The sequence below is a fragment of the Neolamprologus multifasciatus genome, chromosome 22 (assembly GCF_963576455.1).
Source record: "Neolamprologus multifasciatus chromosome 22, fNeoMul1.2, whole genome shotgun sequence".
NCBI classification, from domain to species: Eukaryota; Metazoa; Chordata; class Actinopteri; order Cichliformes; family Cichlidae; genus Neolamprologus; species Neolamprologus multifasciatus.
The window spans coordinates 16,729,149-16,756,640 of record NC_140459.1 but is presented as its reverse complement, the minus strand read 5'-3'; the positions used below and the strand labels follow the sequence as shown (position 1 = coordinate 16,756,640).

The window sequence follows — 27,492 nt, the reverse complement described above, 5'->3', positions numbered from 1 at the left end:
CTGAGTAACTCGTAGTTTTCTCGTGACACCCGGCCAAATTCCTTTTTGACTGATGCTTCTGAAAACCCTGCTTCACAAACTCCTAATAGTGGGTGTCAAAAAGGAAAACAAATTATTACGATTACCGCAGAGGAGCAGGGGTTAGAATAAGTGGCAACTTGAATGATATCCTGCTAGCAAAGACAACTGCTGCCGAACAAGCCCGGGCGTCGTGTCATCTGAGAACGATCGGACGGGAAGCGGGGTGGCGAGATCAAATGATAATGGAGGAGACAGGATGAAGTTGAGTGATTGTAGAGCAGGTTAAAAAAGCAGGTTTTCAAACATATGATTTAACTGAGATTTATAAAAGTGCTCTGGGCTGAATGAACACACACACAGTGACACTTTCTCATTACTGCATAAACAACCGGGCTGTTGGGGTTTGCTCACACACGCAAGGCAGGTCAGCACCTGACTGCGGTGATACAGTCATCAGATGTATCTTTGCGCTCATAGAGTTAAGAAAGACCGCCGCGATGAGTAAGGCCATCGCACTGCTGGCAACGCTTTATATGTTGGTGCTGGAGAGCCTCTAAGTCTATAGGCCTGGGGTGAATCACTGCCTCACAATGTCTTGGCTGGCACGAAAGGCTTACATTCGTACTCTTTTAATGAATCAACTCCTTTGAAGTCCCCTTCATAAAAGTACTATTTTATAAAACGGGGGTTAAAACATCATGTTAATTCAATCAAATATTGGAATATATTCTAAATATTCAATTAAATTAAAACATCTTTCAGAACTTAATATGTTGGCATGAAAAATGGTAATTAGATTTATTTTTTTTAGGGGGGGGGGGTCATATAAACCGATATGAAAATGGGCAAGAGACTCATTAGAACTTCTGGACAGGGGAACTCACACCAGAGCAAACACAGAAATAGCTCATTAACTTTAATTGTGCTCTGAAAATGACTGACGCATGATGTCCCCACAGAACGCAAACAAATAGGCAGAGGCACATTTCACCAGCCCCACCGCCCCTCCAGCTTTCCATCGCTTTCCCCCCACCTTGCCGCTGCCATACCCCATTCCTCCAAAGAGTTGTTCAACATATGCTGGTTGCACATGAGTGCCCATCTGAGGGGCAGAACGGAGAATCTTGGGGGAAAAAAAGAAAAAAAAAGAAAAGAGGGCCGGGGATGGGCAAGCTTGGCAGAAAGGCAGGAAAGAGGGGAGGGTCCTAAACTCAAGCCCCTGGAGCTCCTGAGGACCAGGCCAGTGGGGCATTCCAATGGCTGGTCCTATTGGGAAATAGGTGGGGTCTAATCAGATTTTAGGCATGCTTAACTAAGCCCATCGGATCCGCCGCGTGGTGCTCACCTCGACGTCTCGAGAGGACGGGAGGAAGCGAATGATGGTTTGTGGGGCTGAGAAGAGAGCGCAAGCTGCAGTACTAAGTAGAGCTACAACTACATTCATGCCATGGGAAAAATCACACAAAGGAAAAAAAAAGACAGAGACAATCAGGGGCAGAATGTGTCCTTACAACAAAGAATACATGAACAAGAGCTACATGTGCAAAATCAAAGATATGGTATCAGACAGAGAATCCAATAAAGACCTTAAATACAGCTATGAAAAGAAAAACAAATGGGTTAGCAGACGTATGGGAGTAATTTGTCTGGGGACTTCCTAAAATTCCATATTATGCTATTTATTCAAGTAGCCCTCCGTGCCTGTATACAATTAAAGTGTGGGATAAAGTAAAACAAAAAAAGATGGGCAGCTTTATTACAGGAAAACTCCTTGTATTATCCATTCCCAGACTCTTTTTTTTGAGAGTAGAAGCACATACCAAAACTTACTGCCTGGCAATGGGATTTGAAATAGCCCCAAATATAGTGCTCTTCCTTCTAAAATTAAACCTCATAGCGCAGCTATGACCACAAACCAGAACAAAAAGCTCGCAACTATGTGCATTTCTGTAACACGGCATCTGCTTTTGTGCTGTTCAAGGCTATAACTGTGAAGCATCAAAGGCAAAGAATGGACGCTATCATGGCTCGAACTGTTGTGGGAAAGCGAGCATGAGAGGGCCGAGTAGACACAATCTCTCAGCCTCGCTTGAAATCCAAACTCGCCTTCTTCCAGCTACCGTGATTTTCTTTTATCACCACCTCCCTGTCTGTGCTGGTATACCTTCATCTGTCGTCCTCTGTCCGGCATCTTATCACCAGAGAGAGAATAAAGGTCCCACACAGTGCTTCAAGCTGCCACGGGCTGCCACTCTGGACGTGAAAGCGGGTGGCGGCACGGAAAATGCAGACAGACAGCAGAGAGACAGCAAACTGAGAGCTGAGGGAAAGGCCATGATGTGCATTAAAACGGGTAGGAACAACAAGTCGTGTTGTCGTGACTGGCACCCAGACAAGAAAGGGGAAAGAAAGAAAATAGAGAGCGAGAGAGAGGGGGGACAGTCAGAGAAATGGGCAAACAGGGAGCCCTCTCTTCAGCGCCTCCTGGAATTTGGCCAGCAGCCAGTTCCTCCATCAATAGCACTCGGGAAATGGAGAGGGAGGAAAGGAAAGGGTGGGTGTAAGCGAGATAGCGAGGTAGGGACGTGGCTTCAGAGAGATAGCTTTGACGAGTCAGAAGAAGAGGAGACTGAAGGGTGGCAAATGGTGGAAGAATGGGGCGGGGAAAAGGGTGAGAGGGTTAGGGTGACAGGTATCGTAGATACTTGGGACAGAAGGGGCAGAGTACAGGAAGGACAAAATGGAAACGGGAGGTAGATGGCGAGAAAGACGGAGACAGATGAAAGGAGCTGTGGGAGAAAAAAGGGGGACTGTGGGCGTGGAGATACATAATCGAGGAGATTGAGCAGCAGGCGGGAGAGAGGAGACAGGAGCTCGCGGAGAAGGCAGTAACCAGAGTCCTATTGATGTGTAATGGAAACCCTGCGTTGGAGGAGGGGGGTGGGGGGGACAAACGGAAGGACAAATGGATGGAAGGAGATAGGGAAAAGTAGGAAGGAGAAAAAAAAAGAGAAAGAATGTGGCTGCGATGCGTGGATTAATGAGCAGAAGCTGGGATGCAGAAGGGCATAATGCTATTTGATAAATAATGCAGGGAAGGAGGCACGAGAGGCAGGAAGTGTGATGGACACAGACGGACGGCTACCAGCTAGCAAAAGGTAAAGTGGCTGGGGAAATGGCATGATTACTGGTTATGGACAGGGAGAAGGCTGGGGTGGGCGGGAGATAGACCGACACGTGCGGCTGATTGACAGGCTGCCACACCTCCCTCTAAAATAGATAGCTGCTGCTGCTGCACAGTGACGGAGGAGGGAGGAGAGAGGAAAGGGAGAGGGGATGGGGATGGAGAGATGCCCAAAGTAGGGGCAAAAAGCTGCTTTAGAAGCTTGGTTTGATGACGACCAGATGCCACGCTTTCAATCAGATCTGAAATAACATGAATTCAATCGTCCATTGACAAAAACACTCTGAAAAGCGTGATTTTTTTCAGCGTTCTGTCATTGGGATTAAAAAGAAAATGCCAGTCCAAGAAAATGGACTGTTTGTCATTTTCCGCTTAAATAATCACAGTTTTACAAATTTCGCTCTTTAATTTTTTTTGTCAATTAAGTAAATAAGCAAGGAATTTCCTGCCTTGCATCATTTCATCCATGTCCTATCCAAAATGGCTGATACTTCCACACAGACGACGACGCCTGCATGAGGCTGAAAAGTGTGGCACATGTCTGGCCCCAAAATATGCCCAGTCTCTCTAACCCGCAGTCCTCTAAAACAGCAGGGGCTGCCCATTCAGGATGTAGTGCATGCTGAGTGTGATCCTCCAAAATGGCTGACAGTTTCACCACAATGTCTGTGCGAGAGAGGAAACTGTGCCGCTCGCACTGCCTCCAAATCCTCGCTAACCCACGGTGCTCTAAAACAGCAGGTCCCGTCTATTCAGCCCGACTCCCTTTTGTGTCAGTGTGGGCTGCTGTCGTTACCCCCGGTGCGACAGGCTGCCAACGCTTTCTAATGAGTCATTTTTATTCAGGCGATAAGGTCAGCTACCCGCGGTGGCTTAAAAGGCCCTGAGGAGCTCTGGAGTGGCAGCTATGAGATGCCAGACAGACGCACGGAGATGTACTGGCACACAAGGAGGGGAGGGAGGGGTGGCACTCAGAACCACTATGGACAGAAACACTAAAGGATTTTTTTTTTTTTTAATCTTTGTGTTTAATAAAGGAAAAATGGCCAAAATAAGAAATGAGGAAAAGGAATAAGCTACATTTCAAAAGAGGCTCCCACCTCCCCGTTTATGCCCGTCTCTCTTTCTGCCGAGCTGGAAGACTGGGCGTGAACTTTCAGAGGCTCTTTTTTTCCTCCTGGTTTCTTTCTTTCCACGTCTGGGTTGTGTTAATGTCAACTGAGAATAGCTTCTGAGGCACGTGTGAAGTTCAAATCACCGCTGTTGGCTGGCTAAGGGCTTTTGTGTGTGTGTGAGTGCATGTGTGTGTAGGAACACCAGTGTCAAACAAAGACATGGTGGCAGGTTGGTTCAAAACAAGCTGTTCATCCCCCCTGTGCACTCACTCTTCTCATGTCGTTTCAGCCTCTCTTTTTTTAAAAACACACAAATTCCCTCAACTGTTTCTGGAGCAGGCTTCGACCATGGGATTGGATTTCTGTCTTTAGTAAGTAATTTCGGGTATTAACTCAAGTTAAAGCTTCTGATAGGCTCCTGTTTTAATGAGCCCTGATCTCAGGATGGGTGTAAATGTGTAAAGCTATACAGTGGAGGTGGAATTAACAACACCTATACACGTGTTTTCTTGTGTGTGGCACTGCGTTTGATGCGCAAACAACTTTTTTAGAAACGAGGGAAATGCTTTCAGCTTTGAGGATGTGACACTGGCCCGAAAGACGGCCCAGTGACCAGAAACAAAAAAACAAACAAACAAAAAAAAAAACAAGCAACTGTGACATTTCCCCCCTCAAAACATGACTGCAGCCATTCTTTGCCTCCGATTCTGTCACAACAGCGTGACAGTTTTCAGCTTCTCACACCTTCTGCAGAGTTTCTTTTTACTGTGGAAAGCTGTAAACACTAATTGGTTTAATTTGTTTTTCTCTCTTTGCAAAGTCATCAGCTACATAAAGAGCACAAACGGGATTTTTCCACTAGAGGAACCATTATCCTTGAGTAGGAACCTTGGAGGAACTTTGTGTGTTTCTACTAAAAACATCCCTGCTCTTGCACTCGTACCTTTTAAAGGTTTGGGGATCTTTGGAGGTGGTGTAGAAGCGTCACCTGTGCCTCACTTTCTATCCTATTCCCACTGTTTTTGCATGACTACCACCTAATGGACTGGAGCAGAGCAGTTTCAGCAAACCCAAGTCCTTGAATTTTCAGATGGGTTATTTTGAGGATCTAAGTCATTTATCTGGACCTTTATTTAGACCCTTGTCCCTGCAGTAGAAACACAGCAAGTCCCTGCAAAAGGTTTTAACCTACAGGGAAAGATAATCAGTTCTCCAAGAGTTCTCAATTCTATTAACAAAACAGCCAGTCCTGTGTGCTTAAGGGTTAATCTGTAGTATACAGCAAACTTGCATTTGTATAATCACTTACTCAATGCTGATGACGATGATGAATAGGCTAGTTTACCTTATTTCACACTTTAACACTGATTAATTCAGCAAAGTATTACTGCTGTACAGTATACACCTACACATCTACTCAATCTGCTCTTTTGTAGCACCCAACCCAGAGACAAAAACAAAAGAAAACATTAGTGCAAAGATGAGCTATGCAGTATTGCATTTATCTCCTTAATGCTCTCCTCAGAGCATTAAGGAGGTGGACTTAAACCCACCATTAGAGTTTGTGGTTCCATCCCCATCCAGCTGCCGTTTTTGTGCAGTCCTAAACTCCTTTAGGGAGAGGTAAAGCACCTTTCGCATAACCCGCTCCTCCGACCACGGGATCCCATCACTGTCATCCTGTGAAGATATCAAGAGGGTGAAAATGGATTAGTGTAAGCCCTCATCGCAGAGAAAAGCCACAAGCAATGTGCATTTCCCTATTTTTTGTAACCATTAACTCTGTTTCTGTTCACATCATGTTTTGGAAAGAAAAAAAAACTTGGCAGACAAGAACATAATAAAAGACATTATTTGTAAGTCGGACAGCTGTTTATGCCAGGCCATTTCCTTTGTTTCTTTTTGCAAGGCAACAGAACTTCCAAAGTAGTGCGGTGTTAGGTCAAGATCAGGAAATGCTCACAGGGCAGCCAGGCTTAGATTTGTCTCAAAACAAAAGAAATCTAAAACTAACGTCAAAGTCCGTACATTTTCACATTTTTATGAAGAGATAACCACATAATTACTCAGCACATTCAATGTAGCATAAAAACTCCAAAAATGGCCAAGAATTAAGGAATTACTTAAGGAAAAAATGTTGCTGTTTTTTTTTTAGCTAAACTATGAAGAAGCTATTACAATTAGAGAATGAAAACTGAAAACTAATTTTAAATTATTTTATGAATAGTTAACGGATAGTTAATGGTCAAAACAGAACAAAACGGCTAGTTTGATTAAAGTACTTGTAAAAGTTGAAATTTTTAGCTAACACTGTGGACAAACAAATGAATGTATTAGCAAGACACAGTGGATATTTGTAATAATATTAGCTAAAATTATGAAACTTGTAAATTATTTAGCTAAAAATATGGCGTTAGCCAGCAATGTAACAATGACCTAACAGAGTGGAGAGACAGTTAAAGCTGTTAGCTTACAATACAAACTAAATGTAGCTAAATCAAGAAGAACATCAGATAAATAATCCGAGTTTTAGGTGATGGCTGTGCTAATGTGTGAGGAGTTATGATAGATTTAGTAAAGAGAGGGAAAAAAACAAATAAAAAGATCCAAGTACAATGGGGACTCCCTTCCATATTGTTCTTATTGCATCCTTCCCCAACATTTCTCACTACATAGTGACATTGGCATGACACACTATTAGCATAACATAGCATTAGCTTACACACGGGGCAACACATTTGCATAACAATACATTAAGGGGTCGCATTTTCCCCACAACACCGTGATCGGAGAGCATTAAAGCGATGAATAGGTAGGAAGCAAATGAAAAAGGCATCATGGGACTGCGAGTTTATGCGTTGCTAATCTCTCCCAGTGAGAACGAGACAAAAGTTGTTATTGTCAAAAGAGGTCACCAGGAGTCACACATGCACACACACACACGCACGCACAACACATCCTTCTCCGAGACATGACCCATTCAGACTCGGTCTAGGCAACACACACAAGATGGTCGAATGTGCAGCACATGGAGGGAAAGTTATTGGAAACACTCATTGCTGGCACTGAGAGTTTTAACGGCTTATTGGAAAAAATATTCCAGCGCAAAGAGCATTCTTAAAAGGGTCTTTAGTGAGTGTCCAACAGCAATCACCATACTTCTTTCCTCCCTTGCTGCGTACACTCATTGCTCTGACAGCTGTGTTTGATGTCGAACAACGCTAATGACTAAAGGAAATGAGATTAGGACATGCGCAACAACAAAGAGGTATTAATAAATAATGGAAGCTGGAAATAGCTTTTCTCTACTCAAGTCATGGGGCGAGTGGTTTTCAGCTGTTAAGTCTCAGAAAAGAAAACATTTGCTGCTTTTATGTAACCAAAAAAAACCTAATGTATGCTAATTATCTGAATTAAAACCACATTTCTAGTCTTGTCGACCCATCTCAGCAAGCACATTTCCTTCTGTCTGAGTCAAATGTAAAGAGGCAGACTTGTGTGGGTGCACACTGTTTGTTCATCCAGTTGACTCAGACCACTGGAGCTGGCTCTGCTAAGTGGCTGGCGGACACTGCAGTGGCATCATTGTTGGCTGGGTGCATTATTCTAAAAATAAATATTTAAAATTCCACATCGAGAAATTTTTTTTTTTTATAATAACACTCATATCAAACTGTTTTACTGCTGATAACAACGATAGTATTAAAACAAATTCTAAAAGATAAATAAATAAAAAGTTCCAAAAAGGAAAGAAAAAACAGAAGCAGATGAAGTAAAGATGACGAGCTGTGGGAACACAAACTGTACTTCTGTGTGCGTGGAAGATAGAGAGCGATGTAATCTTATCCTACTGGTATGGATTCTCCCACAGGCGAGTGAATAAGCCCGTTGTTTCCGACTCCTGGGGTCGGAAATGTTCTCTACACACAATCAAACATGCAACTAAGATATGATAGGAAGGAGCAGAAAATAGTGTGAAAGTGGTGGGTTGCCTTTACACAACTGTATTTAAAAAGGAAAAAGAAATAAGCCAGCACAGTACAAATGTTGGATTACAGGCCAGATGCCAACTTCAGCGATATGGTGTCTAATTTAAATCTTATTAAAAGGTTGCAGAGATATCTTGAGTGTTTTCTGTTGATACGACTGTAACACTGACAAAACTGAAGATTCTCTTTGTTGTTTCCGTCTCTTCGGTGGATAAAAATAAGCTCCTGCCTTTGTTTTGATTTCTGAGGTCTGCCCGGGGACCCTTCGGGGAAAGGCCTCAAGAGCTGGTGAGGGGAAAGGTGGGCAAATATTAAAACCTGAGTGTCTGCACATGATGGAGCTGGTGGGTGACAGCCATGTCTGCCTTTATACAAGACACACGCTCGCACGTGCACACACACACACACGCTCGCATGTGCACACACACACATGCAAGCAGACCTCCCAGTGCACTGATGCTTCGCAGCCTCTGACAGAGGGTGATCGGGTATTTTTTGGGGGTGTAACGTGCAGTCACTCATTACACTGTCACACATGATCACACGCGCACACACACACACACACACTAGAGAGACAGATAGTGGGAAGTATTCAATTATGCCATTTTCTCCTGTAGTTAATGTCATCTAATCCATTCACTGTGTGTGCATGCGAGTGTGTCTGTGTGTGCATGTGTGCAAAAGCCTGCCAGGTAAGCACCAATTACCTAGACAGCTCACTAGCACTCTTTCCCTCCATGGTGTGGCAGAAGGCCAAATGTACACACACACACACACACACACACACACACACACACACACACACACACACACACACACACACACACACACACACACACACACACACACACACACACACACACAGCACTGACAGTATATCTCAGGGTTACAAATGCTCTCATATACAGATTCTATGGCTCGACACACACACAAAAACACCAGACACAGCTGCATTGGGAGAAAAAAAATGACCTTAAAGTTCATCTGTATTTCTTTTCCTCTCTGTTTCTCTGTGGTTTCCTCACAGTAGTTGGCAGATTGCCACAGATATTTCCTGCACTGTGTACACATGCGAGACTGGGGGGAAAAAAAATGCAGGGAAGAAATGCTGACCGACTTTTCACCAAGGGGAGAAACGAAAAGAAAAAAGTGACGGTTAAAGCTGTGCTCCGCTGCAACTGCTCTAACCTAAAACTTCCCAATACTTGCTCATAGCTGCACGAGATCAATTAAACACGTTTCTACAGCCATTTTCTGACCCGAGACAAAAATGGGCCTTCTGATCACAAGAACCTGCCTGCATATGTGTGTGTGTGTTTGACAAAATGTTGGTCAGCATTACAGAAACCCTCCAGAACCATATACATCGTGTTACCAGAGGACAAGCTTAGCACGAGAGAAGAAGAGAAACATCTACTCAAACAACCAAAACGAGCTGCACCTCACTTTCCCTGACAAACGCAGCACACCGTGCGTGTGCACGTATGTGTGCGCCTGCGCTTGTGAGGCACTGCCAGAACTCTTCAGAGACCGCTTTTACACAGAGCTACCTGGCACTGACACACACATCTACCCTACAACTAGCTCCCACCAGGCTAGTGGAATTCCACTAATGAGCGCGGGGACCTTTTCGGTGCACACAGTGCGTATGTATAACCAAGTGATGCCTCAGGATAATTGTGCGCTTACTGTCACCGAGCAACCCCACCCCCAACTCTTTTGTAATACACAGGTAAGCCATCCTACAAAACACACACAGATACACATAAATGCAGGCGGATAGGTTTAAAGCATCCATAGGGATAATGCGCATGAAAAAGTGTGTCATATAAGATCATTACATCTCTTATGTCCTGTGATGTTGCTCTCAATTTAAGTATGAAGTACAGCTCTAAAAGGAAAGAAAAAACAGCTTAACCACTCGGCTTCTTAAAATACTTTTTCTGCTCCATTTCCTGACATTATCCTGGAGCTGGCTTAAACGGCTCAAAGTATAACTGGGGCCCATCTTAAAGGTGGGCAGCAGTAGCCAGGCAAAACTAGAGTTTTGCCAACAACCGAATAATCCCGGTCAACACAGGTGTATAAACAGAACTGAGCAAATGTTTAAAAGCAGTCTTGCACTGTGCCAGGCATAAGCCCTCAAGAGTCTGCGCAGGATTACATCCATCGCTGCATCAGCACCAGCTCATTAGCTGGATAAAAAGTGGCGCCGGTTCCACTTCATAAGTCCAGCCCCCGTTCAAATGCTCCTCTCTGCAAAGCAGGCAAATCCAATAACCCAGAATGGAGACTGAACACATGTTCTAAATGTGGTGTAAGACACCAGGGTAGGGGCAGAGAGTTGGAGAGGAGGATGGGGCTCTGAATCTTCTGGGCATCCACTCAAAAAGTTGGGAGAAGAAAAAAAAAATCTGACTTGAGCATTCAGTGGGAATAAACGGTGACAATACAGATCTCCTCAGAGACCATATTTAACTCCCATATTAAAATATCACACGCAAACAATGGATTCATTTCGCACAACAAAAGCATGTTGAACACCAGCCCAGTCTGATTTCATTACCAGTATAAAAATACCCCAGTGCCAAAAACTCAAAGCTGTACTTTGCCAGTGTTTTGTTAAGTACTTTTTTTTTAGAAGTGTGTGTGTGTGAGAAATTACTTATTACAGCATGAAGCAAAATACGCACACACAGAAGCTGCCTTTAACACAGAGACTCACTGTTTATCCCTGGTGCTGCTACACAAGAGATGATTAAACCCAATACGTGCTTTCTCTTTTTATCATCAAGATGATATACAACTCATGAATAACTAAAACACAAGAGAGCTACATGTAAGCGACACCACTACTGAATGAACACAACTCGTTAGCATTTCAGTCTACCGCACGTATAAATCCGCACACTTGCCTGTGCATACATTTCTGTGCAAGTGTGGGTGTGCGTGCGTACAAGCTAGCGGTTCTATAAATAGCTCTGTGCTGCTGCCGACTGTGCGGATGTCACAGCAGAGGAATGTGGGCCATGCGCAAACTGCGATCCGCTCTACAAAACTGGCCCAAAAAAATCTGTTATTCTAACACATTTCCTGTTGGAGCACAGACGGAGCAATAGCAGGACAGATAGATGGAGGAGAAATGTTATTTTAGCAGAGCCTGGGATTTTGTTTTCCAGTAGTCGGGGACGGTCCCTACACCACTACTACCCATCTCTTTTCCTTTCTGCACATGTTGAGCTTTCTTACCACTAACACATGGTCCCCAGATGACTGCAAGGACTCGACTGCTGAGGGTTCACAAGCAGTGCAGATGACGTTGATAACAATTATTTAATTCCCAAATACATGACTGGGGCCTCTCTCGCACTCATGACCAAGCGTTTCTGGATCTGAAACATTTAACCCATTAAAAAGACAAAAACCAGCGACAGAGTGGCAATGGGAGTACTGACGAGGCTGCAAAAGGTTCAAATTATGTCCGACTGAGTACTGCCGGGACTCCTTGTGAGTGAGGGATACATATGCAATATCTAAGCAGTACAGTGATTCACTTAAAAAGAAAATAAAGAAAAGCTAGAAAACTTATTTTGCCTTTCTGAAGCTTATTTCCAATGTCGAGTGTAAACAGTGGCAGCTGTTCCCTAATAATTCCACTTGTCATCATCCTACATCAGCAAGATCAACTAAAACCAGGCCAGCTTCCTTAAGCATGAAGCACGTGTTTGCGTTGAAAATCTACATTCCGATCCTAACTACATCCTGGTCCCCACTTCCCTTACAGCTTCAAGTACACCGGATGCTTAGCTCAGCTTGGACCTCAGAGAATAGCCGAATGGAACAAGGTTTCGGGGGTTGCCTGGGACAAGGGGCCCTATATAATCGCCTCATTATACCACAAGCTCACTGCAATGGAATGTGTGTCTGTGTGCACACACACATACACGCACATCTGTACAGCCAAAGGGGCCTTCCCTCTTCCCTTTAAACTAGTCATGCTGGGATAGCCCCAGCACTTTCAGAGTATTTCCATCTGCAGAATAAGAGAGAGGAAACAAATGCACAAAGACTACAAGATGCCTCCTGTGATAACGTGAAGACTTTAAAATCGAGATCTTCCCGTGGGCAGAAATGCTGTTGAACGTCACTTTGTCGACATTCGGCAGATCAACGTTTCTCCACGAGAACAAAATGCCTTCCGTCTGGTCACGACGGCCGCTCGTGCTGAGCCGGGCTCGGTATGAGACGCGCGCCAACCTCCTGCGTCTCCCCGCTGTCAATCATATCAGCTGTCTGCATTTCAACATTCACGCACGCACGCACCGTCTGAGTCTGAGCGCACGTAAGTGACAGACTGCCAGAGCTATTCAGCCCTGTTGAGCATTAAATGCTATCAGGCTGGTAAAAGTGGAGCACGGAGTGTGAGACAGAGAGAGAGAGAGAGAGAGAGAGAGAGAGAGAGAGAGAGAGAGAGAGAGAGAGAGAGATGGAATGAGGGTGGGAGCTTTTAAAAAAAAAACACACACACACACACACACACACACACACACACACACCGAGCTTAATTTGACTGAAAGAAATAAATGTCACAGAGCTTTGAAGAGCCTGTATGTGTGTCTGTGTGCATCTCCATTAAGCCCGCTAAATAAAAATGTTGCTTCTCATGGATGGAGGGCAATTTACCTCGTTTCTGCATCTTCTTCAGTCCACATTAACATGCCAAAAAAAGTACCTGTACTCCTACAAGACATGTGCCAATGACCCTCAAACAACCATGAAAAAGCAGAGAAGAAGAAACAGCACATAATCTTACATAAATTCCAGCAGCACCAGCTACATGAGCAGGTGAAGCCTCTTCTGAATTCTGTGCCGTTAGCCTAATTCTTCTATATCCTAGAACACAGACTCATGCTTCCTAACAGCATGTGGAAGGAGTTGTAGGTTTTCTACTCGGTGCACGTCATACCACACCACACCGGAGGAGCATTAGCCTAAAAAAGAAAAAACCTGCACTCAAAGCTTTGACTGTCGCCAAGCTGAGACAGGACAGCAGAACTGCTGATGAGGGAATTTTAAGTGTCTCTCATAAAGTGAAATGTTTAAGGAGTGGCGTGGTATCAACTTTGCAGTGGCTTCACAGCCTTGTTGCCATGGCTTTTAGGGCTCAGATGAGGAACATTCTTCATACTGTGAAGTTACATTTGGTAGGCGGAGCCATGCTGAGCCACGTCTGGCCTTACAATAGGCCAAAACACATCAAAACGCCTCATGATAGGAAATGTGCATTAAGATATAATATTAAAGGAAAAAAAACACTGTGTGCGCGCGTGTATATATACACCAGTGTGCAGACTTTCCCTCTTTGATCTGACAGACTGCACAACAAATGGCTCTCATTTAATAATAATAACAGCCTCATTCAACGCATTTACTCTCCAACTCTGTCACAATATCAGTTTCACTTTGGCTGCATGCCGCTGACCAGAGGTTTAACTCATTTCTGTACACCACACGTGTACAAACACACACGCACGCTCTCCAACTGTGGTCCCGTGCAGTAAGCTCTGATCAACGGCGCTACCCAACACGCTGCCATTCATCACGGCGGCTGCTACGTCGCCCTGCTGTTCCGCCAGGATCCCTGAAGAATCTGCTGCTGATCGCATCCAACAGAGCTCCATTTCAAACACACAGACATTAGGTACGGCTTCTTATCAATGGCAACAGCTTACTTCATTAACTAAGGAAATGTGCTCTTAGGTTCCGATCAGAATGTGCGGCACTAGTTGCCGAGTACGTGATTAAGAAAGCCATCGCGTGCATTTATCATTGAAAATATGGTAAGAAAGTGTCGTAAGATGTAAGATTGTATGAGGCCGCAAAGCAGATGGATGGGTAAGGTATCAGGCAGTCAGAACAGTTCTTGAAAATTGCTGTAAGATTTTACAGACGCAGACTTTAAAGGAGAACAGAAAAAACTTCCAGGCCAAAGTAATCCTATAAAATGATGAGTGGAATCTTAGTTAACTCGTTAGCCTCTTCGCGCAGCTGCTTGCCGGCTATCACGACACTTTGTTTTGTGCACGTAAGATTGATCGTATAGAAGCTTGTGCTAAATTTGGTTTCTCATAATTGGTTTTCCGAATGATTTAATGCTCTCTAGGGTCAAAAACTAACTAGGCATGATGATGATCATGAGCAAGTCGCCAAAGATGAGTAACCAAAACAAACTGAAAAAAACAGCAGACAGACAGAAACACGACTCCCTCGGTTTATTCGTTTAACTGCAGTGATGCAGCCCATAGCTTTTACTAGCCGCCAGCTTTAATTTGACAGATTCTAGCGCTGTTAGGAGCTCTTATGATACTGCTAGAGACAAATGGTGCTAAATGCTTGCTGCGGTCTGATGTGCATGTCCCGTGCACGCAAATTCACATGAGGTATTCTCATATGCATGAAGAAACTGTAGGCCTATATTAGACTGTATAGACATATCGTGCCACAGAGTTGAAGCCCTCCCCCTCCTACAAACAAGGAGGGGACAGGAAGGCAGAAACAGGAAACAGAGTAACCTCATTAGCCTCATGCCTCGTCTGACAGGAACAGCCTGCAGGCTCACAGGCCTCGTACGAATACACAGAAAACCACCAGCCTTTGGTCAGTTTATGCAGCACCCGTCTGCTACTGGGGGAAGACGTCTTTTGCAGGAAACCAAGCCGCTGTGAGGGCAACACCTCAGGGAGACTTTTTGTTTTGTTTTCTCCGTGTTAGCCTTAGATAGCCACGCTCTGAGAGAGCACCACAGGATTACATCTGGAATCCAGTTCGGTAAAGCTGTAAACAATCAGACAGGAAGAAGCACACAAGTGCCATCAAGAACAGGGTCTACTTTAAAAACAACAAAAACAACAACTCATACCCCGAGGCACGAACCTCATTTGGTCTTATTCTGCACAGGCACGGTGAGCTGCTTTTACTAGAAAAGACACATTAATCCCTCACCACCACCACCTTTCCACAGCTGTGGCACTGAAAGGATATTGAGCGTGTGAAAGAGAGCACGACTTGCCCACATAAATGAAAAGTTACACGATGTGTGTATTGCCAGAGAGGGGTCAGATTAACCCAGATGAATACTGGAGGTCGGGGAGGAGGGGGGGACTCAGATATCGAAAGTATCGATACCAACGCTGGTATCGGTATTGTGATTGATACTAGCGCGATAGGATCAATACTCTCTTTCCATCCTCCAAGTTCAGTAGGCTGTTCACTGAACTGTGTTTAATAAAATTCTTTTGGAAATTAAAAAATAAATAATGCTGCAAAGATGCACTCGGGGAAATGTCACATCAGTTTTATTTATAGCCTATAGCACAGTAAAACATCAGAAGCTCACACAAAGTGCTTTTAAGAGAGGCGTTTTTACATTCCAGGTCTCCAAAATAACAGTTTTGTGGTGTGTTTACTTGCCTTAGCTAATTATTGTGAAAATGAAAGATTACAGCGATTTAGTGGTTATTAAAATATTTTCAGAATTCGCAAATTAACAAGTCTATACATCATACTGCTCTCCCCTGCATAAGCTGCCTTTATAGGTTAAAAGCATCGATATTGGTATCAGCAATACTGGCACTGTATTTACTTGGTATGAGACCGATACCAATAAAGAAGTAGTAGAAGAAGAAGAAGTAGTAGTAGAAGTAGAAGAACCTCTTGCTGATCACAGAGACAACTAAGGTTTTATTATCTGAATTCTGCTTGCATCTCTTCAAATTCAACAAATGTGGATGACCTCTGACCCTGCTTTGTTCATCTCCAAGGCCCCTTCTTGCATCTCTTCCAACCAAAATAACCAGCGTCTAATACGCTCAAAAGGTAGCGCCTTTTGTTGTGAATTGAGTCGATTCAGGCTTTAAAAAGCTTGTGTTTGTGTGTGCTGGTGCACTACAGTGGTAGCCTTGGCCCAGGCTGGTCAATGAAGTCGGATGTGGTCATTGTAGCTACAAAAGCGACTTAAAATATCCTTTTTCACACCTTCAATGCTCGTGCGCATTCAAACTCGCCACTCTACACAAACCATTTTTAGGTATTGTGACATTTTGTTCTCAAATTTAAAAAAGAAAAAGGAAAAAAAGCAGTCCTGTGGGTTAAAAAAAATGGGGTTAGAAACTTGCCTACTTTTCAGAGATCTTTTTGAAAGATAGTATTTTGCATCCGCTGAAGATTAAGTGGGCCTCGTCAGTGAAATCAAGGGCCATTGGTTGACACTCAGAAATCACCTAATGCATTTGAAATTGCTGTATTAGAAAACAAAACTGTTCCACAAACAAAATTACTGTTATTACTTTTAGACAGTGGAAACCGTCCAGCGATGATGTAACACCCTGATTTTTGGCTCGCCCTCTGCGCTACATCCTTTTTGACTCGAGCCGTTTTTCACACTGCAGTGCATGTGTGAAAAACGGCTCGCAAGAATGAAAACGTTCGACGCAGTCACATGGATCTTAAACCTGACAACTCCCTGGTACAAAGCCTGCGCAAGGCCTGACTGTCCTGTGCTCTGCACAGCAAGCAACAGTCTGTATTAATAGTCTGTGAGTGTCCTGCTTTCTTGCGCTAGTCAGGAAGCTTCTCAGTTCCCTCAAGTTCATGTGCGAGAACGGTTTCAGTCAGCACAGGCATCACATACTGTGCCAAACTGTGAGTGTGTGTACAGTGGTCCCTCTACAACCTTAGCGATGTTTACCTTGAAACCCTTGCTCAGCATCCTTATGCAAACCTCTATAGTCATACAAGGATAAGTTGAGTTTTTTGCAGCAGTTTTGATGAGACAAACTAACAAGAAGAGGGGAAAAAAACAAAAAACAAAAGCAGTGATGGAAGGCCTGCTTTTCTTTGCTAGTCTGTCATGCACCCCCCCGTTACTGCATGCTGCGATGCTAGGTAATACACTGCCCAGTGTCATTTATTAAGATGGATGGCAGTCCTGAAATGGCCTGGATCTGTGCTTTTGCAGAAGAGAAGAGAAGAGAAGAGAAGAGAAGAGAAGAGAAGAGAAGAGAAGAGAAGAGAAGAGAAGAGAAGAGAAGAGAAGAGAAGAGAAGAGAAGAGAAGAGAAGAGAAGAGAAGAGAAGAGAAGCTCTTGTGTGGCCACTCTGGGCCTGGTGCCGGGTGGCATTGGTTGGCATCACCCCCTCTGCAGCTGGTAGCAATATTAACCCGCCTGTTGGCAGATGGCTGGTGGGGCCGCGCAGGCAAAGGAGCAAGCCAGACAGGAGGTGGGGTGAGTGTGTGTCCTGAGTTGCCCTCTGTTGGCCCTGATGCGTGTGCACACTTGTGGGTAAGTCACTTGAGGGTTAGTCTGACTTTGTGTATCCAACTTCACAGACATGCTCTGGGTGTGTGGCTACGGGAGCCTGCATGTAGCTGCTTGTAGTGGTAAGTGGCGTGAGGATCCAGACCATAAACAAACCAAGCTGAGATGGGATGAGAACATGACAAAATATTGGCTAAAGATCCAAAGTCCCATTTAAAAAAAACAAAACAAAAAACACTGCAGGCCTACATGGAACATACCAACTCATAAAAAGCTTGGGCAAGCTTCCCTGAGAGGTTTTCTTCTTTTGGGTTTGACGTCTGATGGGGTCTTGTTTACTCTCTCACAGGGACGTGCAAATTCCTAAGGTTGGCAGATACAACTTCCCACTGGTGTACTCAACAATACCACTACCATTAACAAGATTTCTTTAAAGTAAAAAAAACAAAACAACAACACATAAATAAAAACAGTCTTTTTTTTAAATCAACAAAGACTGTAGCAATTTAGCAATTCACCTCTACGCAAAGTAAGCTTGTCTTGGGAAAAACAACCTGACACCGATCGTTTTTTAGCCTGATATCACATGCCGCTGAACATAAAGCTGAGAAGAAAGAAAGTCTCTATGCTAGGACTGCTTTTCAAAGTAAAGAGACCCATTTTCCACTAGCGTGAGTGGGGCTGATGACAGCAACAACAGAATAGCTTGTACAGACCATGTAAGGTCAAGTCTCTCTCTGGCTGACAATCTCGCTAACAAGCCCATTGCAACACAGCTCTTTTGACACTGTACACACACACACACACACACACACACACACACACACACACACACACATCTCTGAAGGACTTAAAGGCTCACATTATAAAAGAGCTTGTCTCGATCATTACAGACAAACTGTGTCCTGCTACGTGTGTACACACACACACACACACACACACACACACACACACACACACACACACACACACACACAGTCAAGGCCACAAGGTGCGCATCCATCCCTTTATCCTATCAGCTACAGCGCCGTGAAAACCTCTTAAACCACCCCTCATTTATTTATATTTTGCTCCAGAGGACTTTCTTACTGTACTTTATTTTTTTTAAAGGTGGTCTTGAGCAATAGTTCTGCAGGCTTTTCTGAAGGTCTTTCAAAATTTTTCTTGAGACAGTACTTGTACCCGATCATATTTGTGTTTATTAAGGCACTTAACACAGACTTATGGGAATTTCAAGCTCCAAGTATATTTCAGGATGGTTGTGCAGTGTGTGCTTAAAAAGGATTTGAGGAAACTGGACAGCTGGGGAACAAAAAGAAGTAGAAGCAGGCCTAAAAGCTATCTATAAAAGTCACATAAAGAAAATTGTCTGTAGGTAATCATATGTATTCAAATATAGCTTACAGATGACTCAAAGAATCTATACAAGTCAAGAGCATACAAGGACACGCCTTGTCACCTACAAAGAGGAATACATTAAATCCTATCCTGTACCCCATCTGCCAAGAAACCTGAACGTCTGCTAGCAGAAATCCAATTCAGATTACAAGCAACGTGTTTATTCAAGCCTTGTGTAGTTAGTCGCATTTTTGACGACTCGCCAATAATTTCTCTATTATTTCATAAACAACTATTATTTTCGCAGTGTTATACTGCTAAATGAAAAAAAATGAATCAAACCATTTTGAATGAGCTACAAATACCAGCTGGGTGGCAAGTTAATTACCCAATTTAACAAAAATAATCACTCTCTGGCTCTGAACCAGTCTACCGAACTATTTTCCTTATGGAAATGAGCATGTCGTGTGCACACATAGGCTTGCATTGCATCGGGGGAGGGGCTGACATCAGCTGAGCAATTCAGAGAAAAAACATGCATAGGCTCTGATGAGTCAATAGTTAAGGCCTGCTTTTAGTTTGTTGCCTCTTCTCATTAGTGAGGTAATCAAAGACAAACTTGGAATGGGAGGAAGCATATGTTGAAACGCTGTCTGTTAGCTTCTCAATTAAGTCATGTACACACACGCACACACGGGGGATTTGCACTGGACGTACACTTGCAAGTACTTCAGGAATTAACCACATATAGTCACATATGAAAAAAAGGATAAATGCTATACATCCATTACATTTTTGCAGAATTTGACATTAAAGACCAACTCAATCATGAAACGTACAGAATAGGCAGCTGTGACTATCCTGGAAAATTCTTAATTAGCGGCGATATCCAGCAAGTAGGCTGAAGTGCACCAGAGTGAGAACAATCTCATACTTCAATCCCGACAAACTTTGAAACATCTAACACAGTAAGGAGAGTAAATAAAACGCAGTGAAATGGTGAGAGCAAGCCGTAAATAAATATGGCAAAGTGCTACAAAAGCACTCTGTGACCAATCTGGAGCCATTCACAGGGGAATGGAAAAATCTACGCAACCTCCTACTCACACAACCTCTCGCCACTTGACTCTATTTATTGCAGTCCAGATGCATCTTGTTTATTTACCCAAACACCGTGCCCCAATTTAGTCCGAATGAGGCAAATTAAATCAGACCTTGTGAAATCGCTTCACTTCCCTGCCCTCGTTTCGTCCATTAAATTGTCATTGTTGGCCAGCGTTTTACGAGACGTGGTTAAACAAATGCAGCGCTCAAGGAGGCGAGCACAGCACCAGACAGCACAGCACACCCCCTGCGACCCGCCTAGGTGGGTGAGAGGTGGAGTACCTGGGCTAAATGAGAATTTATTTTCTGGAACATTTAGTTATATGCATTTTTTTAAATTGGTACCATAAGGTTAGGCAGAAACCACAAAATGTAAACATATGGTCGATATGCTGAAAGAAATTAAAGCTATAATATTAACAAAAGCAGAGATAAGCAACTAATATCCAATCAATCAAAGACCACGTGTAGTTTAAGCGCCACACTGGTTTCATATCCCACAAAAAAAGAAGTCCAGCTAAAAAGGTCAAGGGTCGAGGGCAAGCAGGTGGCCAGAGAGGTGGGGGTTAAAGTTGACCTCTCGGCAGTCACGTCAGTGGGTGGGTCTCAGTCACTCTGTTCAAAAGGACCCGTCAATCACAGTCACTCATTTAACATGCGTCGATTTCTGGTGGCCCCAGGGATCCGGCCAGCTATTCCTCTCTGGCCCCTTTACCCCCAACCAGAGGCAGATAAGGGCCTCTTTACATGACAAAGTGCTGTGGAAGAGCAGGCAGAGAAAAGAAAGAGGTTCTTTTCAGTTGCTGATGGGGGAGCAAATCCTCTGCCTGCAAGGGGGTTTTGATCACATGGTTCTTATTTCCAAATGCAAGGTGAAATTGGGACTCCTTTCCAATCGTTCATATTAAACAACTTAGTATTACAGTCGTTCAAACCACAGATCTGAACTTGCATTCAGAAAATGCATTCAGTAAAGCTTAAAGTGTAATCTTTATTAATCTCTTCAGGTTCCAGCTGGTCACAGCATAATAATCAATATTTTCAAGTCATGCTCTGAATGTGAACACTGTGGCTACCGCAGCACGCTTGGCACAATTTTAGATCGCAGCTGCAAACTTTCACCTGGCACCGAACCTCTGCCTCATTACTGATGTGCAACGTGCTCAAACTGCCGGTGCTTAAAAGCAAGAGAGACGCAGCAAATTGTCGTCTTTTGTCTTCAAATGCGTGCTGGAATCGCTGAGCCGTCCTGGCCACGTGGCGTGAGAGGAGGAAAGGGAGGAAGAAGATGAGAGAAAAGGAAAAAGGGAAAGCCTGGTTTGCAAAAACTGGCTGACTAACAAAGCGTCTGTTGTTATGAGTAAAAAAAATAAAAAAATTTAAAGGAGGGGAAAAAAGCAAAACAAAGAAATGTATTAGCACAGAGAAGATCGGGGGGGTTTGGGGTTCAGTTTTGTTTTTAGTCTGAGCTGGAGAATCTCCCGTTCGAGCCATCTGCCCGTGTGAAAGCAATCGTAAGAGTCAGACAGTTTCTGCCAGCAAAAAGAAGAGAAAAAAAAGAGGAAATGAAGCGATGCCACAGGGGAGTTGGTAGCAGAAAAAGGAGGGAGCGAGGACAGGTAGGCATTGTGTCTCGAGTTTCCCTTTCTATTCATTCACCCTGGTTCCTTTTTGGCCTCTTGGGGGAGACGGTAACTGAAGAGGGTGTTAGAAATGTCTTGCTGCTCAGATGCTGTCATCAGCAGACAGAGGAAGTTTTGTACGCGGTGGCCTGTAAGGATGAAGGAATTCAGAGCTGATAAATATAATGTGGATATCTTTTATGATTTCAAGGAGACGTGGCGCGCCTTTCCGGGTGGATCGTACACCTCTGCGAGCGTTGGATGATAAAGCAAAAGGATGAGGCCTGTTTAGTGGCGTTTGTTCATCTTTAAAAACCAGGCTGACCAATATTAAAAGGCTTTTCCTCGATATGCACAATCAGCTGGTTTCTTTGATATAAACAATATGCACCACAGGAGGGGGGGGAGATAATTGTTGACAGTCCCACAGGGCAGTGATAAAATTGTGATTGCTGAATTATTGCTGCACTGCTGGAAGGGGGAGGGGGCATTTAATTTCAGACAAGGTGAGGGTATGAGGGAAGGTTGTCCTATAGGCCCTGCTGGCGTTTCTCTCCCTGGGGAAGTTGATTTTTAAAACAGCTCCCCCCTCCTCTTTCTACTCCTCACCATATTTCACCCACATTTTCAAATCCGCACAAATCTTCATCCATCACCGACAGCGAGGCAAAATAAACAATCATACTGTACATCCATCATTGTCTGTTTAATGCTGCACGGCTCTGCAAGGTGGGGACTCTTCAACGTGGCGGCACGTGTGCGCTCGCTAACACACATCTGCTCAGTGCGCACGCGTAAGCGCCGGTGGCGAGAACACAATCCATAGGGGTGGGTGGCATGCTAAAGCAGAGAATTTCTTTTGTGGATAACAAGCCTGATCCAGAAATCAGAGAAAACCTCGCCGTGTGTGGCCAATACGAGGCCGGCGGCACACAAGTCAAAACTTCCTGGCGAAAGGAGGCACAATCATCCTCTCGCTCAGCGCCCATCACCTCTGAGGGAGCAGACACGAGTTACATTCTAATTTAGACTCCGAACTACCGACGCGTCTCTGGTGCGTCCTTCCCCCGGCAGCCGGCGGTGAAAAAGAAACATTAAACACTACTGTAAATACAGGCCACCGAGAGGGGCGTCGGGTGTGCTGATATCAGTGCTGCCAGGGACTGATCCTGTCTTTAATCTAAACCTTAGATCTGGGCTCTCAATCACAGCGTCTGCTTCAGACCCAGAGTCTACTGGCCATCGTCACCTGGCCTTCCCTCCTCTCATCTAACACTTCATAAAGACCATTCATCCCACCATCCTTTCATCCGTCTATACCAGGGGCCTCGTTAATCCTCCTCTCCATCCTGACCCTGTACCACTCTACTGGACTGGGACAAACTTCAAAGAGCGAGAGAAAGAGAGAGAGAGAGCAAGAGAGATTGGGTGGGTGGGCAGCTGTGTTGTGCTTGGCCTACACCACAAAGCCTTTAGAGGACACACACACACACACACACACACACACACACACACACACACACACACACACACACACACACACACACACACACACTTACTTAAGCACTAGTTAATCTTTGAAGAAAATGAATAACTAGGCGTAGTAAACCTGGACCAATTCGCCACAGATCTGGCACAGACCTGCATTTCAGGTCTGCATTTCATTTATGATTTAATTAATTAAATATTACTTTATTTCTTTAGTACTCAAATTGTTTCATGGCAAGGAAACAAATAGAGAAAAATCTTAAAGTCTTCCTAAGTTTCGGTGTCATAAGTGTCGATCTCTTTGAGAAAAGTCTGAAGATATTTAGACTATTAGAAGGCCATAAAAATGCATGTTTGGCCATATTCACAAAAAGACAAGATGTTGCACATCTGTCACACGTGTAGCTAACTAACCCTTGGAAAACCCCAGAATCTCTAATGGTCATTAAACCAAGACTATATTGACGTGTCAAATGTACAAGTATAAACAGCATTAAAACATGAACGTGAAAACACACAGACGCACACAAACACACAAGCAATTGATACTGGTCTATAGATGTATTCTGACCATTCACAACTATCAAGGACATCGCTTTCCCACAGGAACATGTACCATTTAACCAGAGAGTAGAACTGGACAATATCCCCTCAGTGATGAGCAGCCATTAGCTGGTCTGGTACACAGTGTGCTAAGCTAATGCTTGCCCCCATATGGGCTGCAATGTGCTTTGGGAGGGGGTACACATAGAAAGAGAGAGAGAGAGCTTTGACATCCCAGCTAAAAGTGACAGCCTGTGCAAGAGGGGGGAAAAAAAACCTCACACAAACACACATCAAAACACACAAACACACACAGCTGATGACAGCTAAGGGAGCCTGACATGCCTGCCACTGCCACTGGTAGATGTATGTTTATTTTATTAACCTGCCACAGACTCTCGGCAGGCCGGGGGGAGGAAGGAGAAGGAGGAAAAGGGTTGGAGTGTGTGTGTGTGTGTGTGTGTGCTCTGCTTGCTGTGACCTGTTAATGTACAAGCAATGTGAATTAGGTACATTTATTTGGAATATTTCACTTCTTCACTTAAAATGCTTTCCCTCCAAGCGGGGAGAAATTTCAAACTGACACTTAAATTGTTTCCACATACACAACAGAGGAGAAACCCTCCACGTTACAGCTGAGGCCTGACTTTGCCGTTAGGGAACAACAAAGAGGTCTGAAACGGGTGAAAACGATGGGAATGAACAGGCGCGCAGCACTCAGCTGGGGTTTATTTTGCCAGCATGTTTCCATTGGAAGTTCACAACCGCATTAAGCGGCCCGCTTTGTAGTAACTTCTCCAAGCACTGATAAAGCCTTTTTCTCAGCATCGGCTCAAGACGGTTATTTGAATGTGAATCACTCAAGAGTTTTATGCAGAAATGAGCCATTCCTGTGTTGCCTGCCCTTCTTGCCAAACTGCATTTGTGACGCAGACCCACAGTATCGACCAAACCGCCTCGCCTTATCGCTCCAGCCTGGAAACTGACACCCACCCAGCTGCTCGCGACACGCCCCGTCTTGATACCAGCCAGTCCTGCTCTGCTCATTATTAACATCAGCTCTTTTCCTGCTGAGGGTTCTACATGCAGTGATGAAGAGCGTGCATGCGCGTCAGCTGCGAGCGCCGCGGCTCTTAATTGATTCATGTGCTTTAATAAAAAATTTTTAGAAAAAAGCTCAAGCTCTATCCCGCCTGGAGGACTGCACCTGTCACATAAAATCAGCCGACAGAGTGAGAACAACACGGGGCTTTTAAGGTCCTGTGCTGCAGCTACCAAGACAAACACATGCACAGGAGACGAGGGAGAGAATAGAAAGTTGAAGCTGATGCATGTGAAAAGTGCTGGTCAGCTGTTGCTTTCTGGCCGGATTAACGTCTCTGTCGTACACACACACACACACACACACACACACACAGATGTGCGATATAACGGTCTGTTGACAGTGACAACAGCAGATACACACATTTATATCATGAGGGTCCAGTCTCCTTTAGTCAAAAAATACTTCTGGCTCAGTGGTTTTTCCACCCGCCTTTTAGCACTTCCAAGAAATAAGCTGCCGTAAGCGTAAGTACCTTAAATTGTACCCAACGTACCATTTAAAGCAAAGCTTGTGTTTTTAAAACGTCCTGAGCAGGGCTGCGTGATTTACAGAGCTCTCATAAAATGTACCATTTAATTTAAGCTGATGATCTGTTAGCAAATGCTCACAATCGTTTTCCTGTAGCTGCTCAGCGAAACCTTTTGCCAGTTTTATTTCTTCTCCGCCGTTTATAACCGAGGGATTGGAAAAAGAGGAGGAGGGGGAGGGGGAGAGAGCGGTACAGAGAAGCAGACAAAATACAAGGGCGTAATTGCACGCCACTTGCAATCAATTTGAACTCTGCTTTTTGTGCTGCTTTCGAAATAGAAGAAGAAGAAAAAAACAACACGCTAAAGACATCAGAAATATGGAATCAGCTCAAGATGCTGTCTCACCACCTCTCAGATTCTCACCACCTCTACCAGCCTGTCCTTCCCCTTTCTCTTTTTAGCGCAGCTGTCAACTTACATTAAAGTAAGACTGAAGCAGAGACGAGGTGAAGCGGCTAAAACAAAAGTAGAACATTTGTCGCACGTTTTCATTTGCTGGCTCTAGGCTAAATATGTGTGAGTGGAAAAAGAAAGTAGAAGCCTTTGTCCTGACTTGTCCTTCAGTTACATTTGTTAACTAAAATTACACGAACGCTGGAAATAATTCCGGTACAGTGCCGTGCCTCTTCTCCCAAAATTATTCACAATTCAGACCTGAGGAGTCTGAACCGAGACCATTTCTCAGCAATTTCAGGGAAACTTGTGGAGCTTGTTTCTGCAGTTCTGCCAGTTTCAGTTTCAGGCCCAAATTTTCTATTCAGCAAAGTCCAAAACTCACAGTGATGCAGACATTTCACTTCCTCTCTCCTGATATAAAGCTTTCTAAACAGAGGAAAGTGCTGACAGTATACCTAAAAAAAAAATAATTTAAATGCATATGTAAGGGAGTGTCGCTTTGTAAGGCAAACCAACTTTTGCTTCAATGGGGCTCAATTAGCAGAGTGTTAAAAACTACAGCATGCGAGGCGTTCTGCTCGGCCCAGACAAGGCAGTTGGAGACATGTGAGCCAAATCACGAATGCTCGTTCAGATCCTCTCACCTGCCAAAAAATGGTCGTAAATATTGCTGGAGGCAGGCGGGACTGGCTGGGGAGAAGCCTGAGGCTCTCGGGCCAAATAGGCCACTGGCCTTTACAAAGTCTGGTTGTTTCCAAACCCCAAAACATGCCCTTCCCCAGCCTGCCAGACACTCAGTTTTGTGTCTCTCACCAGCATACTGCCATGGTAGAAAACAAAAACACATATTCCAGACAGACAGGGTCAACGCATTACATCGCAACTACTCTTTTAAATCATTTATTTGAATCATCAGTTTGCAAATTCCGAACACATTTTAAAGACCACTGAACCACTCAGTTTTACTTTCCACAACAATTAATTAATCCAATACAAAATACGGCTTTTCATCTATCTTGAAACTGTTTATATGGAGATCTGGAATGTAAATGTGCCCATCTCTAAAGCATTTTGGGTTGTTTATATGTGCCATAGGCTATAAATACAACAGACACAGAAAGGCTCAGACATTTTTCATAGTGCATGTTCGAAATATGTTTTCATTTCCTAACAAAAAAAAAAAATCATTTATTTAAGAGAAGTCACGGCTACATACTGAACATAGAGGATAGAAACAAAGTGTCGATAGTATCGCACTAGCATCGATCCAATACCAATTCCAGCCGTGGATATTTGGTTCTATCTGCCCACCTGTCTCCCTCAGCATCACTGTTATTGGACACCAGTGAGCTTCACTTAAGTGAGCCTTTCACAAAGTTGTACAGCCTCATCGTGCCACACCGGGTTTTTTGACATCTGAGGTAAACGGTGAGCTGAGAGCCGCCACTACAGTACAGTAAAGAGTTTGACAGCCGTTTTTTTATTCCTGATTTATTGCTAAATGGTGATATTATTCAAACAGTAGACAGTACTACAAACTTGCTGGGCACCCGGGGCCATTATGGGCCTCAGAGGGTCAGAGTTCTACTTTCATTTAGATAAAAACACATGCGAACTTAACACAGATGGCTCGGAGGAGAATCTTTTCTTTTAGATCAGCCAAAGAACTAAGAAAGAAATGAATGAGCTAATATGGTACATGTCAGAAGGAATGCTTCTGACATGTACATTGGTGCATCAA

At 44.0% G+C, this 27,492-nt stretch overlaps 1 protein-coding gene across 4 annotated transcripts in view; it reads right to left on the bottom strand.

Annotated features, from left to right (window-relative positions):
* Positions 1 to 27,492, bottom strand: part of jarid2b (jumonji and AT-rich interaction domain containing 2b) — a 105,314-nt gene that overhangs the window by 50,730 nt on the left and 27,092 nt on the right. For 2 of the 4 annotated variants that reach the window (XM_085147587.1, XM_085147586.1), the window contains one exon: positions 5,874 to 6,000. In XM_085147587.1, coding sequence (XP_085003713.1) covers positions 5,874 to 6,000 — 127 coding nt within the window. Of the gene's footprint in view, positions 1 to 5,873; positions 6,001 to 7,042 lie in introns of those variants that run through there. The other 2 variants (XM_085147583.1, XM_085147584.1) reach the window with 2 other exon arrangements.